The 15,355-nt window shown below is 39.0% G+C and overlaps 2 protein-coding genes across 2 annotated transcripts; one reads left to right on the top strand and one right to left on the bottom strand.

Annotated features, from left to right (window-relative positions):
* Positions 1-202: 202 nt before the first annotated feature.
* znf276 (zinc finger protein 276) lies at positions 203-7,104 on the bottom strand. Its single transcript, XM_084733959.1, has 12 exons — positions 6,975-7,104; positions 5,952-6,245; positions 4,929-5,247; positions 4,781-4,827; positions 4,228-4,668; positions 2,901-2,982; positions 2,684-2,767; positions 2,443-2,562; positions 2,152-2,227; positions 1,369-1,486; positions 1,142-1,241; positions 203-1,028 (listed from the first exon to the last, which is right to left on the bottom strand). Exons 2-12 carry the CDS (start codon positions 6,184-6,186, stop codon positions 746-748), a joined length of 1,905 nt encoding a protein of 634 aa, XP_084590085.1. The 5' UTR covers positions 6,187-6,245; positions 6,975-7,104; the 3' UTR covers positions 203-745.
* A 5,741-nt stretch (positions 7,105-12,845) lies between these two features.
* LOC146316207 (C-C motif chemokine 4-like) lies at positions 12,846-13,558 on the top strand. The gene is made up of 3 exons (XM_084734418.1): positions 12,846-12,909; positions 12,999-13,125; positions 13,323-13,558. Exons 1-3 carry the CDS (start codon positions 12,846-12,848, stop codon positions 13,429-13,431), a joined length of 300 nt encoding a protein of 99 aa, XP_084590544.1. The 3' UTR covers positions 13,432-13,558.
* The last annotated feature ends 1,797 nt before the right edge of the window (positions 13,559-15,355 follow it).

The following is a 15,355-nucleotide window of genomic DNA, read 5'->3' as shown; positions in this document are numbered from 1 at the left end:
AGAGTTGGGAGCAGCTACAGTGAGCTGCTACATGAAGAGACGGGGCTGTGCACCTCCAGTTTGTTTGTCTCCACTGTTAACAGATGCACCAGATGCTCTTCTGTTGTATTTTTACCAATTTAGCTGCTCATTAAGTTTTTGCTGTAGCACAGCGGTTGTTGCCACAGTAAACACAGGTGTCACCAAATCAAACAGAACTAAAAACTTAAGGATTACGAATGTAAAACTCATAATATTTCTAAGATTTGTTCTGCCTTCAGATAGTTGTTTTTGCTGTCACAAACTAAAGGAAGAGTGTCGGTTTGCACTGCAGCATTTGTCGATGTTACATGTGAAAGAAAGACTAGTGTGTCACAAGCTAAACTTGAGATACACTGGATGTTCTGACAATGAACTAGATCAATGTTGGAATGAGAAGTGATTCTGGAAAACTGTAAAGAGCTGTGCATAAGTTAGTAATTATCAACAGATTGGTCAATATCCACTAAAATCTACGTTTATGTTGAAGGCAACAGTTTGATGTTATGACACAAAAGTTGAGCTAAACTTGCTATGTGGGTAGGGAACCAAGATAAAAGTCTGTTTTGTATTAACCAGTAGAGCCAGTAGCTATACAGAAGATCCTAACCGAAGTCCATAACCTGAATGTGAAAAAAATGAAAACTACAGCACAGGTGGTCAGAACTGGCCTCTGTCCCACAGTCTATGTATCCGTGCAGCAGACCTGGACCTGGGCCCTCTGTCGTCATCTGTCCTGATCTTGCTGAACCACCTCCCCGGTCAGCGTGATGGTGTGCAGGTCAGAGTAGAGTGGTTGCTGCTGCTGCTGCTGCTGACTGCTGCCTCTTTGCACCTCGGTCTGAGTCAGCGGATGGACCATGGACATGTGGACGTTCAGGTTGTGGGCCTTCTCGAAACGTTTCCCACACATCAGGCACGCAAACTCCAAGTCAGCCTCTGCTTTATGTTTGGTCATGTGGTATTTTAGGGATGCTCGCTGACGACACTGGAAGCCACACACCTCACATCTAAAATGAAAAAAAAACAAAACATTAGCATTTATAGCGTGTACTCTCTCTTTGCTTCTAATTTTCAAATGGAAAAACGAAGCTACAGAGATTTTAACATCATCAGTACTTACTGTAGTGGCTTGGCACCTGAATGTCTCATCTGGTGAACTGAAAGGTGTTTCCTCTGTTTGAAGGTTTGGCCACACTGGTCACAAATGTAGTTCCTCTCCTCTGGAAACACAGGTGACAAACTTAAGTACAAGCCAAAATACACATTAACACCTGGTGGTTCATTCAGTTCAACATGGCACATCCATCCAAATTTATGACAAAGCAGGAATCTTTCTGTTGATCTTACCTGTGTGGATGAGCTTCACGTGTCGCTGCAGATAGCGGTCGATCATGAAAACCTTATTGCAGCCAGGATGAGGGCAGGGTCGCTCTCTCACCTCCTCATGATGCTCCTTGATGTGTTTCTAAAAAACCCACCCAATAAGAAAACCAGTCACTTTCTCAGTCAGAGGCAGAGCACACAGAAAGATTCAGATAGTCACAGGTATGTCACTTTAAAAAGGAGGTCCTACCCATACAGCAGGCAGACTCAATGAGGAGCAGGGCTCAGCTGTCAATCATGACGTGAAAGCCCCTTTTTATTGCATTAAATTAATTAAAACCAAACATCAGAAACCAGAAAAATACATCAGCGTGATGACAACTACCTAAAATGACTACACCATCTTTAGGAAAAATGTATTTCACTTATTGTTTTTTTCTTAGTTTGGTCAGTGTAATCAGGGTGATCTGGCTTCACTTACAGGGACCTGTCATATCGTCTCATCTCCCTTAGTTACATACAAGATGTTTTTATGGCAGAATATTCTTGTTGTCTCAGCAAGTTATGTCACATCATATGTACCTGTATGCAGATTAAAAGCTGTAAATGTATACATTAGCAACAAGATATTAATATACATATTTTTCATTCACCATATGAGATATTCTTTTACTGTAGAAAATTACGTGAAATTAGCTGGCTATAGGCTGGGAACCCAGTACTGAATATGGAAGCATACACCATTATTGATCCAATTACTCAATATTTGTCACTTAAATAAATGAAATGTTGTCTGTGAATTCTGACCTTCAGACCATCAGGAGCCCTGTAGACGGCTGTACAGCCCTGATATGGACACTTGTAGATGTTGGGAAGCTCCTCCCTGAAAATAAAAATACAACAGTAGTTTGTTAATGTTCATGTATGCTAAGCAAAATGACTAAAATGAACTGAAACAAAGCATGAACTAAAAACATTTTAACTATCTATAATCTGCTTCTAACTGAGAAAAATGTAAATTTTAAATGTGTAGTTTAACTTGAAGTTGCGTATTAAAATAAACAAAGGATTCAAGTTGTAACAAATGTGCCAACGTACCCTTTAGGTTTGAACTTATTCTTCCAGCCAGGTTTGGGTCCAGGTTTCTTTTTGATTTTGGGCTCCTCTGGTGCTTTCGGGCTTCGCCTTCTCTTGTTGGGGGCCGTCACCCTGCGTGCTCTAGCAGGAGAGAGAAAGGCTCATACACACAGTGCCTGGGTTTCTGTCAGCAGGCATTTTCAGTTCATGTCTGCTGTTTTAAAAGGACCAACAACATCTGCTGAAGAACATCTGTACGTACCTCTTTTCTGAGTATGGCTCGAACAACTCATCGCCTGATAACCCTCCTTTTCTATTCTCCTCAAAGTCATCCTCGGAGATGACCCTGCACACACACAGTTACAGTTCTTGTAGATATAATGACCAAAAACTACAGGCATCAAGTTTTTTCCCCACAAACTAGTGCTTGTAAGACAAGGGAGAAGACAAAGGTGATAACGATACACAGTGTGACCAACCTGTCAGACAGACCACTGTCGGCAGCCCTGTCCTCCAGCTGGACGGGAGCAGGAGACAACTCCTCCTCATGACCTGTAAAATCTAATGGAGGGGAAACCACAACATTGTGAGTAAAGGATTCATACAGACACACAACTAGCCAGACAAACGGTTACAAGGATGCACAGTGATGAGTTTTTAACATCTGTGTCAACAGCAAATGCAGTATAATAACAGGTTATTGACATATCCATGCATCACTGGTTGTGTTCATGTGCAGGAAATATTCAAAGTACTGATGACAGTCTGGCTGGTTCATCTGTGAGCATAAACCTCTGCTATCCTGCATGAATAAACCAGGGCTGGTTGGTATAAAATGTTAAAGAAACGGGCTTAAGAATGGTTCAAAACGTTGTCTTATTTCCACCACATTTATATCAGTGAGGGTGGTCACTAAATATAACACAACACAGTTCAACAGCACCATAAAACTGCACGTCTTTAAAACCAAGTCTGCCATCCTTGGAGCCACGCCAAAATATTCAAAGTACTGAAAATCAAGGTATTTGATCATCAAGTGTGAGGCAACATTGATATCCTTCCTGTGTTATTCTAATCCACATATAACATTCAAGGTGTCCTGTGAGTTTTCTAGTGAATAAACAAAAGCTCCTCGTGAAACACTTGCAAAAGAAGAGTATTTGAATTACATGTATCTAAATCAATTAAAATTATTAATTATTAATTATTATTAATTAATTAATTAATTGCAATTATTAATTAAATTGCAATGTTTAAATCCATGATTGCATTAAGTCATATTCTTCACTGCCTTTGCGGGCATGTTGCTACACTTCTTTATTTTTTCCAACCACCATAAAATGTACCATTTCTAGCGGTAGAAAACTCCACATGGTGCCTTTAACATGTTTAATCAAAGCGAAATTACCTGAGTAAGCAAGCTGAACTCATAATTTGCTTTGAGGTAAATTTATGTGATTGCTGTCTTCAACACAAATAGCAGAAGATTTGTGTTTGTGTTGTTTGGTGAATAAAAACATTTCCTATTCTGAAGATGTTCAATATGACTGCTGATGGATTACAAATGAGAAGATCACCATCTGGGATTGGTCTTGGGTTTCAAAGGCCAGATTATCATTACTGGGTCAGCTTAAAGCAATCAAAAATTAATATGGAGTATGAGAGTGTATTTCAACAATACAATGCTAGACCAAAAACAAATCTAAAAACATCCATCACAGATCCTCATAGGGGAGAGTTGGTTGTGTTTCCTTGATGCTAATCTGTCTGATGCAGCCTCACACCTTCTGTGGACCTCAGTTTTACCTTCAGTGTTACTGCTCCACTGATCCAGCGCTGAGCTCTGAGTCTGTGCTGGGACTGCAGGTGGACTATGTTGAGCCAGAGTGGTATTACTTCCCCCTGGAGTCCTTCCATGCCCGCTGGGCTGTTCTTCATCATCATCTTCCTCCTCCTCCTCCTCCTCCTCTTCATCTGACATCACTCCATCACCATCACCATTGCCACTCCCCAGTACTCCACTGCTACAGTTCACTCTGTACCCTGGGTTGGCAGTGGTTGTGCACTGAGTGTCCATGATGTATCTGTGACCATCAACGCAACCCCAAATGGCCTTGACGGAGCCCCAGCACTGGCCCTCCAGTACCTCCTTCAGGTTGGGGCAGGAGCGGCACGCCTCTCCGTGGTGGTGAGCCCAGGAAACCAGGCTGTGGAGGCACTTAGGGTCTGAGGTAAAGGATGGTGGTGCTGAAAGAGAACAGCAAAATGTCCCAACTGAGTAATGCAGTCCCTTGACTTGTTTTAAATGTAATTTCTGTAAACAGGAGCAAAAGTGGCAAGAAGAAAAGCTTTTCTTTACTTGTTGATCCATGGTTTACTGTGGACTCTGAACACTTTGCATTCTCCCTGAAAAAGAAACAAATAGTTGTTCTATGTGTAGATTTTCTGCCTGAATAATCAAAAACCCTGCAATAAATGCACACTTTTAAAGTAACACTTGACCTCACCGGCTCTTTAGATTTTCTTTTCCGACTGGTGGGAGGTTAACTCTCTGCAGAAACCTGATAAGGATGCTGTGGCACTTGTAGAACTTAGCATGGCATTTCTTGCAGATAAACTCAGATAACCGTGGGTCTCGATCCAACTGAACTCCGACCAGTTGCTGGAAGTCTGTGTGGAACAAAAGGGGTGACTGGGCTGCGGAGTCTGACTCATCGTCAATAATATCGATGGAACCCTGGGGCCACTTGTTGAAGGCGTGCCGCAAGCTGCGTGGAGAGAACTTCCCATGGCAGAGCCGACAGACAGCAGTTGACAGTCTACGTGCTGAGAGAAACAACAGATCAGTCTTGTTTGCTTCAAGTGGTTGACTTTGAGTTCAAATATGCAATTTTTACTTAAAGGTCCAGTATGTAAGATTTACAAGGCTCTATTGACAGAGTATGAAAAAAAGAATAATATATTATTCATAAATATGTTTTCATTAGTGTATAATCTCCTGAAAATATGAATTATTGTGTGTTTGTGACCTTAAAAATTAGCTGTTTATGTGTACAGAAAGTGAGGATCCTCTTCCATGGAGCCCATGATGTTTCTACAGTAGCTTGGAACGGACAAACCTAACACTGGCTCTAGATAGGAGACTTCGCTTTTAGTGGCCAATCTGTTGGCAATCTGCAAGCTCACTGCTAGATGCCACTAAATCCTACACACTCATTTAAATGAAAAGGACATTATACCATTTATTGAAAAATATAATCAAACTTGGCTCTGTTATATCAAACATCAACAGATTGTCTTCCAATCAGCAGCCATTTGGTCCAGCAAGCAGCACTTTGTTAAGAATAATCCACTTTCACTGTTTACTATCACTAATTGAATTACGCAGCTACAGACAATGTCGTTCTGAAGATTTAAACTGTTTTGCCAGTGATGCCAATGATGATAAAAATTTAAGTTTTTTGAATGTAGTGTGGTGTGACTTTCTATCTTTACAGACAGAACATTAGGACTGGTACTGAGACACTGACCTGAAGCTTTAGACTTGTTCTCTGGATTTTTTTGTGTGTCGTCAGCTGCTACTGTCACACTGAAGTCTAAGTTAGCAGTTTCGTCTGTTGCAGTGTCCTCATGGTAGAAACTGTCAGTGGTTACGGGAACAGCCTTCCTAGGTCTCCTCCTGTTTCCAGGTGGCCTCTTCTCCTCTCTGACACTCACTGTTGTCTGTGTCCTGCTAGATCTTGGGCGTCTGCTTTTCTTCTTCATAGTTTGTTCTACACCTCTCGGCAGCTGATCCTGATGATGAAGTCCTGCCGCTTGTGCCACTGTAAACATTTGTAATGTAATGTAAATTCCCATGAGTTTATCACAGTCTTATCTATTTTCGATAATAAACTATTATTGAAGCAGTTTAATATCATAAATTTATTATACATGTTTCAGTATATTGTCCAGAAATATTTACTTTTTCTTTTGTCTTTTAGTAAAGTCACTTACTATTGTTTAACAATCCACATCAACATGTATTTTTCAATTTAAAACAATCCTATATTGTTGTTAAGTTAACATGTTGAAATAACCAAATCACCAGATAAATTTATTCATATAATATTATTTGGTCTGACTCTAATCCGTTTTCTTTGATGGACCACTATTTTCAGTAATCTATCAGTAGCTTCCAGTTCAGTTCCATGAATACTGCATAAGGTTACAAAAGAAGAAAAACAAAGTAGTTAAAGTTAGCGTTACATTTCAAAACCTATGTGGTATTTATATTCTAATGAATAAATAAAAAATATTTCCACATCAGCGTCGTTGTCTGTATTTACAGACACCCTGATTTCCATTCCCATGTATTACCATTAAAATCAGCACACAAACACATCTGGAACATTGTAACTTTGACATTAAAAAATTTATGTCCACTAGGTACTGTTGATTTCAACTAGCTAACGTTGGCTAGTTAGCATGATGAGCCTGCTGCATTTGCTGGCTAGTGTGTCAAAATGTTTGTCTTCACGTTATAAATAATGCGGTCTTGTGGTATAACCTACCGTCAGAGTATATCAATCCTAGCACTTCAAGCACATGCTGTTTTTAATATAAAAGATGGTATTCATGAGCCAGGAGAACAGCTCTGTGCCCCAAACGCTGCTTCCAGTTGTAAACATTAAAACCCGGAAGTGCTACTGTTGGAGTTGATGGTTCTCTTGAATAGAGTCAGACGGTTCACTGCCCTCCAGTGGCCGCAGCTGGGAACTGCAACACTAATATCAATCTTAGAATATGTACAACTATCAGGTCGATTATTAGTGTGGTAATTACGAACTACTCGTAATATCAACATTTGTAAATCAACATTTGTAAATAATCTTAGATATCAGAATCAGAAATATTTTATTGATCACCAGGAAGAAATTGTTCACGTTACAGAGAAGTCAAGAATAGAAAAAATACATAGCATTGTGTAATTAGAAGAGAAAATGGTATGGTAAATGCTGTAGCAGAAAGAGGCTGTTTGAGGTAAAGTGGCCTCTCCACACCAGAAAAAAGAAATACTTATATTATGATTATTAGAAATTACAACACTGGTAATCAGCACGGTAGTCGTGAAGAGAACTCAAGGGACTGAGTCTAAACAGCTGTGAAGCCTTAAGAAAGCCATTTATCAGTGAGGCTAATTGGAAGAAAAGCTTCAGTTTAGGGGCATAAAGCACAAAGATTAGATTCTGGACCAATGGAAAAGGGTCATGTGGTCTGATGAGTCCAGATTTTCCCTGTTCCTGAGTGATGGGCACATCAGGGAGAGGCAGATGAAGTGATGGGGGGCAATGTCATGATCTAGGGTTGCTTGCTTCAGGTGCTCAGGTTGAGGTTCAGCAATGTTATGAGCCCAAAAAATTAGGTCAGCTTACTACCTGAATATACTGAATGCATAGGTTTTCCCATCAATTGATTTTTTCTTCCCTGATTGCACGGGCATATTCCAAAATGACAATTCCAGGATTCATCAGGCTCAAAATGTAAACACTATCCACTAATTGTAAGTGGCTATTGGGGATAGGGATAGGTCACCCAAAAATGAAAATTCACTTATTATCCATTCATCCTCATGCCAGTTGGCTGGTTTAGTTTTTCAGTCCACAAAACACTGCTGGAGTTTCACAGGAAAATAGTATTGCAGAATCTCTCAACCTACTGAAGTGAATGGTGACCAGTTTTCAAACAGAAAAAACAACAGAAAAGAAAAACATAAAATGCCTCCATACTGCTCATCTGGTGTAATGCAAGTCTCCTAAAGCCCCAACATGCCAAACTGCAGGGCCGTGCAGAGACCTTTGGAGGGGCAGGTGCTCAAAGTTAAAAGGGGGCCACGAATTTGCTCCATGGTGCTGATTCATAATCTGCCCTTTATTATTCATAGTGCTAATAATAAAGTAAAAAATAATTAAATTATATAGAAATCATGTATTTAAATATATTTGCGCTTTTATTCAGTTTGACTATCCACTTTGCGCAAGACAGCAAAGTTATAAAAGTTATATATTTTATATTTATGCATATTATATTGAATTTGTGTGTATATATACAAATGTTATAAACAAGTACTGATATGTTTAAATGAGAGGTTGAGAAAATCACAATTCAAATTCTTCTAATTATTATTGTTATTGTTGTTGTATTTATACTGTAATAGTCCAAAATTATGTGAATATGCATGTACATTGCATCGTTTTAGTGAAATAACAGCCTATGCCTCATTGCCTCTAGAAACATAGGAAAAACACTGCAACTCACTTGACAGTAAAATGATACAACTCTCTAATGCACTTTTCCCACGACAAAAGACATATAGAAACAAAAAGATGCCTGACATACTTTTTCCTCTCAGCAGGCTGTGTGTGGTTAACTAGCGGCTATAACTTATGAGAAGTGTGTGCAGAGTCAGACACACACACACACACACACACACACACACACACACACACACACACACACACACACACACACACACACACAGGATGCTCACGGATCGTATCACGGTTTTGAGTCACGGATCGGATAAATTTTCAGATCAGCAAAAAAGAAAAAAGTGGTGGGATTAGGGTTAAATTATTTTAAAAATGCACCTGCCTTTGATCTTTGTCTCTCTAATTATCACCATAGTTTATGTAATGTAATAATAATGATAATAGTAATGATAATGGTAATAATATTAAAAACTTCAAACTTATACAGTGCTGTATGTACATATATTAGATCATTATACACTGTACAGTATAATACACAACTACGCTCTGTAGTCTGGCTCAATGTCCCGCCTACAGCAGCACATCTGATTGGTTAAAAGTCATGATCAATCAATCAGCAGACACACTGTGTCACAGACTGGGTGAGACAGAGCTGCAGCGGTGAGCAGAGAGGAGCTGTGTAGAAGTTAAGACAGCTGATATCACCAAAGTTTCAATAAACATCACAGTTTTATGATCTGTTTCTTTGGTGATAGCAGAGTTACATCAGTGAAAAAAGTTATGGTCTGGATTTCACTCAAGGTGATGTGACGCTTTTAAATCAGTCGCTCTTCACAGAGATGCGCTGCACACAGCAGCATCTGTCCTGTCTGTTCACTGCAACTCTGGATATAACTTATACAAAAGTAACAGTGACAGTAAAACTATGATGCTCACATGTGGTCCGCGGATCACATGCCGAACCGTAGAGGGCGATCCGTACGGGACACTTTGCAGCGCTTAGCTACAGGGCACATCTGGGCACGTCAGGGCAGTGAGGGCACGTCTACGTGGATCATGTGACCAACCGAGGGTAGATCTAAATTATTATTATTTTGTTTTATTTATTATTTTGGGCCACACAGACAGACTTTCACACACACATTTACAAAAAACAAACAAACAAACAAACAAACAAAACACTTTGACAAAAGGGCACTTTGGGCATCAAGGGGCAAAGGGGCAGGGGCTCCAGCACCAGCAGCAGGTTATCAAAATAGTTGAAAAAGTAAAACTAAGAGAATTTAATTGTATATACATAATAGATATACATATAGATGTGTATATACACATCAGAACATCACAACAGCCATTCCTTAGCCAATTGGCATAAATTAGAAAAATAACAAAAAAAAAAAATAAAATAAAATAAAATAAAATAAATAAAAATATCACATTTTAAAAGAAACTCTTTTTTCAAAGATCTTGTTATGTGAAACCACATGAAATCTGGCTGTGACAAATATGCTTTTCTCAGTTAATCTTAAAAGTTTGCTTGATATCACCCTTCTTGTATTCTTAAACTAATTGTGATCTTTTAATGTAATAGGTTTTATTCTTCCATGAAAATTGGAAAATAACCAAGTTGCTTTTTTAATATTACTGAAAGAAATACAGGGAGTGACATGGACAAAGTAATTCAGTGTTAGGCAGAATGATATTGCTTCTCACATGTGTCTCTGAATAAGAACAGGTCTGTATGTGTTTTGTGTGTGTTCACCTGGCTGCAAGACAGTGATGATGGTGTTGCAAATGCATGCATATAAGTGATCTAAATAGGTCACAGTTGCATAGCTAAACTTGGGTTTGTGTAAACATCTGAAAACAGCTGCGATAAGATCTTGTGACTGTCATGCTATCTCCGTTACTTTGGTCGGCACCACACAGATTTGCATGCAAGGTGGAATTGACTCATAAAAATGTAATTTACCCTGGAGGAGTCAGAAACCAATATGTTTTTTTGGTGGTTGGTATTTTGAATCTCTCATATGCCACATATTCAAAGCCGTGAACTTTGAGCCTTCTTTGAAGGCCATACATACATATGTACATACATACGTACATACATATATAAATGTATCACTGTAATGAGTACAATCAAAGGATCTGCAGCCATTTAGTTAACACTGCCCTGCACAAGATCACACCACAAGCTGTTTACTTGTGATAAGATCAGTGAAGGTTTATGATGACTTGTAAATTTGGCTACAGTAAACACTGGTTCATGTGAGAAATGTATGTATCTCACACAATCTATCTTTTGTGCCTCTGTGTGATCACACTTAAGCATCCCGACATCAGCCAAACTTTTCTGTCCTGATAGTACCAGGAAATGGTACACACACACACACACACACACACACACAATTATTATATTTTCAATGGTAGGGCCTCCTTTCTGACAAAGACACGGAACAATTGAGCCAATATAATCTAATATTGCTGTTTTACACAACTTCAGACTACACCAAATACATAAAAAAGTCTGTGCAAATATGTATTTATGAAAGTTTGTTTTTTGAACTGTTACTTTAAATCACTGTGCCCAGCCAAGACACAGTCCAGTACATAACCAAATTGACTTTTTATCACACTCATTAATTTGTTGGATTAAAAACACAATATATATTGTGTTAATAAATTAGTAAACAGATGGGCAGATTTTATACAGTAAATTTATACTCGTCTTGTTTTTTTGTTGTTTGTTGTTGTTTTTTCATCACACACACTGCCTTATGTTATACTGTCTTTGGCTGAACTGCACAGAGTGATGTTCTGTCTCTGGTGTGAAGGAACTCAGCAGCTGGTACACTACACTCCAGGGTGTCAGAAATTTAACAGGAGGTATTATGAGATATGCAGAAGAATGGAAGGTCTGTTCCCAGTTTGACATTAAAAGACAAGTAAAACATTTGTATAGGTAATTAAGTGAGAGTTACACGCTAGAAATATTGAGAAGCCCTCATGACCATCTTCTATAAATCCTACATTGAGTCCGTGTTGACATTTTCTTTTATATGTTGGTTTGGGAATCTTAGTTTAAGTTCGAGGAATGCTCTTTCTAAAACAGTGAAGGTTAGTAGTAAAATTCTGGGCGTCCTGCTAAGCAGCCTCACTGACCTGTACAACAGACAGGTGTTGAGGAAGGCCAAAACAATATTAGCAGTTGGTCCCCACCCCCTTCACTCTGAGTTCCAGATTCTTCCCTCTGGATCTCGGTTTAGATTTCCTGCTGTAAAGAGCAACAGATTTAGGAGATCATTCATTCTCACTGCCATTTCCCTCCTAAACTCAGGTCCAGGAGGTAGATGGCAGCGCTGGAATCCTGTTGTGACTAATGTGACTACTATTGGTAATGAGGATGATGATGGTCTTTGGTTTTTGATGTGCCGGTGATTATGATGATAGTGACATCGTATTGATAGTGTCTTTCATGGTTCTGCCTATTGTACTGATTTTGCTTATCTCATGTAATGTCTGATGTTATTTTTCTTATTACCACGGTTGTTGAACTGTACAGGTAAATGTGTATCGGGGCTGTAATATCAACCTGCCACTCTTTGTTCTCCCAAGCCTTAACATTCAGAATTTGAATTGTTTTAAGATATTTTTTTTGACCAGTTTGCTTGTTTTGTGTTCATTTAGATTGTGATTCAAGTCATGTTGCTATGTGCTTGTGGAAAATTAAAAGGTGAAATATGTAAATATGAAAAGAGTAAGATGAATTTAAGCTAACATGAGATCAGTGATAACGAAAATAAATATATCAAAATAAGAATAAAAATAATTTAAATCTACTTCAAAAACTTTGTTTTGTGCTTTTTCCCCTGTAGCTATTTTTAACACCTGTTTCAAAGTGTATGAAGAAGCAGTGTTCATGATTACCCTTCCACAGACTGAAAAAGCAGAGATGTTAAAGATAAAAACTTTCTGTGGTAGGGGAGGTGATTGTGATCTCTAAAACCAAGGCCTGTCCCCTCACTTTGACTTCCTTCCCAGAACCAGACAGCAACAGCCGAGGCGGAAAGCTGAGGAGGTGTGGGGGAAATTCTGCCCTCATGTTTGGAACAGGATTTATATGGACACAGAGCGAAGAGTCGATCACAGCAAAGACAGAAGAAGAACACCAGCATCATGAAGATTCTCTGCTTCACTCTGGGGCTGCTGCTGCTCGCTGCCTGCTGCTGCAACGCCATGCGTGAGTGATCTCTGTTTGTCCCTCGTCATATTTGTTTGAAGGTTTATCACTGACATGTTTATACTGACTTCATTTAATTTCCCTTAAAGCTAAAGCTGCACAGTTAAGCACAGCACCTGGAAGATGCTGTTTCAACTTCTACACAGGCACTTTACCAGTAAACCGTATTTCTACCATAACCAAGACCCACAGCTCCTGTCTGAACCAGGCATTCATGTAAGTTTCTGCTTCATTCTTCTTCTGTTTCTTTCATAATGGATAGTAAAATGATGAAAAGAAAGATGGACAATCGATGACCTCCAGACAGGCTCTGTCACCAGGCCACACTAGCCATAATAATCAATTACACTTCCTTTAAAACATGAACAAAAGACGGTGGATAAACTAAGATTTCTCTTCTGTATGTTTTACAGAGTCCAGACTGTCAGAGGAATGCAGGTGTGCTACAGTCAGGCTCTCCAGTGGGCTCTGGACGTCTACAATCAGCTCCACAACACTGAGGGCAGTGGTCTGCAGCTCTGAACATGTACTATTGTGTAGTACTGTGATAAATCAATGCCTGGTTCTGCAGGCCCACAAGTGTGAAGACTTGTTTTTATGATGTAACAGAAAAAATATTTAAATAAAATGAAATTGAAGTTGCAAGCTATATTACTGGTTATGTGTATTTTTTTTTAGTAGAGTATGTATTGGTAAGAGCACAACACATCATGCATGTCCAGTTCAGACCTTTTATAAATAATCAGATAACAGCCTGTCAGTGGCTGAAGTCAACTAAAGAAATCCAGTCTGGATAACATTTGTTTATCTGCCATTTAAAGCTGTGTACTGTAGGTTAATCTGAGCTATTTATCTGGAAACAACTGCCAAAAGACATTGATGAAAACAGTAAACAAGAGTAAGACATACAGATCATACAGTGAATGTTTGGGCTCTACAATCAAACAATGAGCTAAAAGAGGCTAAAAAGATTCAGACTTGACTGTTAATTCATCAGTATGAGCAAACCCTTTCATATTTTATCTAGTTCATCCAAAATATACCCATAATTATCCCTGTCAGGTGCAATCCTGGAGGGGCAACATGTGTATGAGTGAGTGAGTGAGTGCGAGTGTGTTTGTGTATGCATGATCACTGCAACTACATATTGTCTGCAGCTAATCTCAAATACTACTAAACTGATCAACCCAATTTTGTGCACATAAATGACTGTATGCTGAACGACCTCTATGATTCAGAATTCTCTAAAAAATAAATAAATAAATTACTTTTATAGCCTTATGTTTTTATCACTGGAAGCAATATGTTTTTCAGGTCATCCCATTCTTGTGAATGTGTCTCAGGAACACCTTGGGGGGATTTCTTCTTGGTGATCAAAGGTCAAAGGTCATGCTGACCTCAGTAAACACATTTTTGGCCATAACTCGCAATTAAATATGCAAATAATGACAAAATTCCGCACAAATATCTGATGGGATTAGGTGATGAGATCTTATATCTACAAGGTCAAAGGTCATAGGGGGTGTGTATCACTGTAATGAGTACAATCAAAGGATCTGCAGCCATTTAGTTAACACTGCCCTGCACAAGATCACACCACAAGCTATTTACTTGTGATAAGATCAGTAAAGATTTATGATGACTTGCAAATTTGTTAGGCTACAGTAAACACTGGTTCATATGAGAAATGCTGTGTATCTCACACAATCTATCTTTTGTGCCTCTGTGTGATCACACTTACACAGTCACCATCAGCTAAACCTGTCTGTCCTGATAGTATCAGGAAATGGTGCGGGTCTGTGGTGCTATGTGCAATTTTGATGTCTCAGTAGCAGTATATGTCACTTGATTTACTGTAGGCAGCACTTAATTTATTGGGGGGAGAGGTTACACACACACACACACACACACACACACACACACACACACACACACACACATACACACACACACACACACACACACACACACACACACACACACACACACACACACATGTTTATTTTCAATGGTAAGGCCTCCTTTCTGACAAAGCTTGGAAAAAGGGATAATGATTATATTTGATCCCATAGACAAGAAACAATTGAGCCAATATAATCTAATATTGCTGTTTCACACAACTTCAAACTACACCAAATACATAAAAAAAAGTCTGTGCAAATGCAGATTAGTTGTGCTGTAAAAGCAGTAAAATTTCCCAAAACCACTGTACCTCTGCTCTGCTCAGAGGTTTTCAAAGTGGGAGGCGGGCCACCCGAGGGGACAAACAGCTTCAGGGGAGGCTCAATAAATGGAAATTAAAAAATGATAAATTAGCCATCAATAAGGGATCACATATAATTGCTTAAATGGGAATAGGGAATTTTATTGTTTTTCCCAAAACCAATAAATGGCCTTAGAGAGACCTTATTTTATCTGTTTGTTGTGGTCTGAAGTTGTGTAAAAC

Source organism: Lutjanus erythropterus, chromosome 13 (genome assembly GCF_056507025.1).
Source record: "Lutjanus erythropterus isolate fLutEry1 chromosome 13, fLutEry1.hap2, whole genome shotgun sequence".
Lineage (NCBI taxonomy): Eukaryota > Metazoa > Chordata > Actinopteri > Lutjaniformes > Lutjanidae > Lutjanus > Lutjanus erythropterus.
The sequence above is the reverse complement of the archived record's forward strand: the minus strand, read 5'-3'. Positions and strand labels throughout refer to the sequence as shown.

Coding starts and splice junctions, on each gene's coding strand:
- znf276 (XM_084733959.1), bottom strand. CDS start 6,186: ATGAAGAAGAAAAGCAGACGCCCAAGATCTAGCAGGACACAGACAACA. Junction 2,228..2,442: donor AATAAGTTCAAACCTAAAGG/GTACGTTGGCAC, acceptor TTTTATTTTCAG/GGAGGAGCTTCCCAACATCT. Junction 1,242..1,368: donor CGTGAAGCTCATCCACACAG/GTAAGATCAACA, acceptor CTGTGTTTCCAG/AGGAGAGGAACTACATTTGT.
- LOC146316207 (XM_084734418.1), top strand. CDS start 12,846: ATGAAGATTCTCTGCTTCACTCTGGGGCTGCTGCTGCTCGCTGCCTGC. Junction 12,910..12,998: donor CTGCTGCTGCAACGCCATGC/GTGAGTGATCTC, acceptor TTTCCCTTAAAG/CTAAAGCTGCACAGTTAAGC. Junction 13,126..13,322: donor TGTCTGAACCAGGCATTCAT/GTAAGTTTCTGC, acceptor TATGTTTTACAG/AGTCCAGACTGTCAGAGGAA.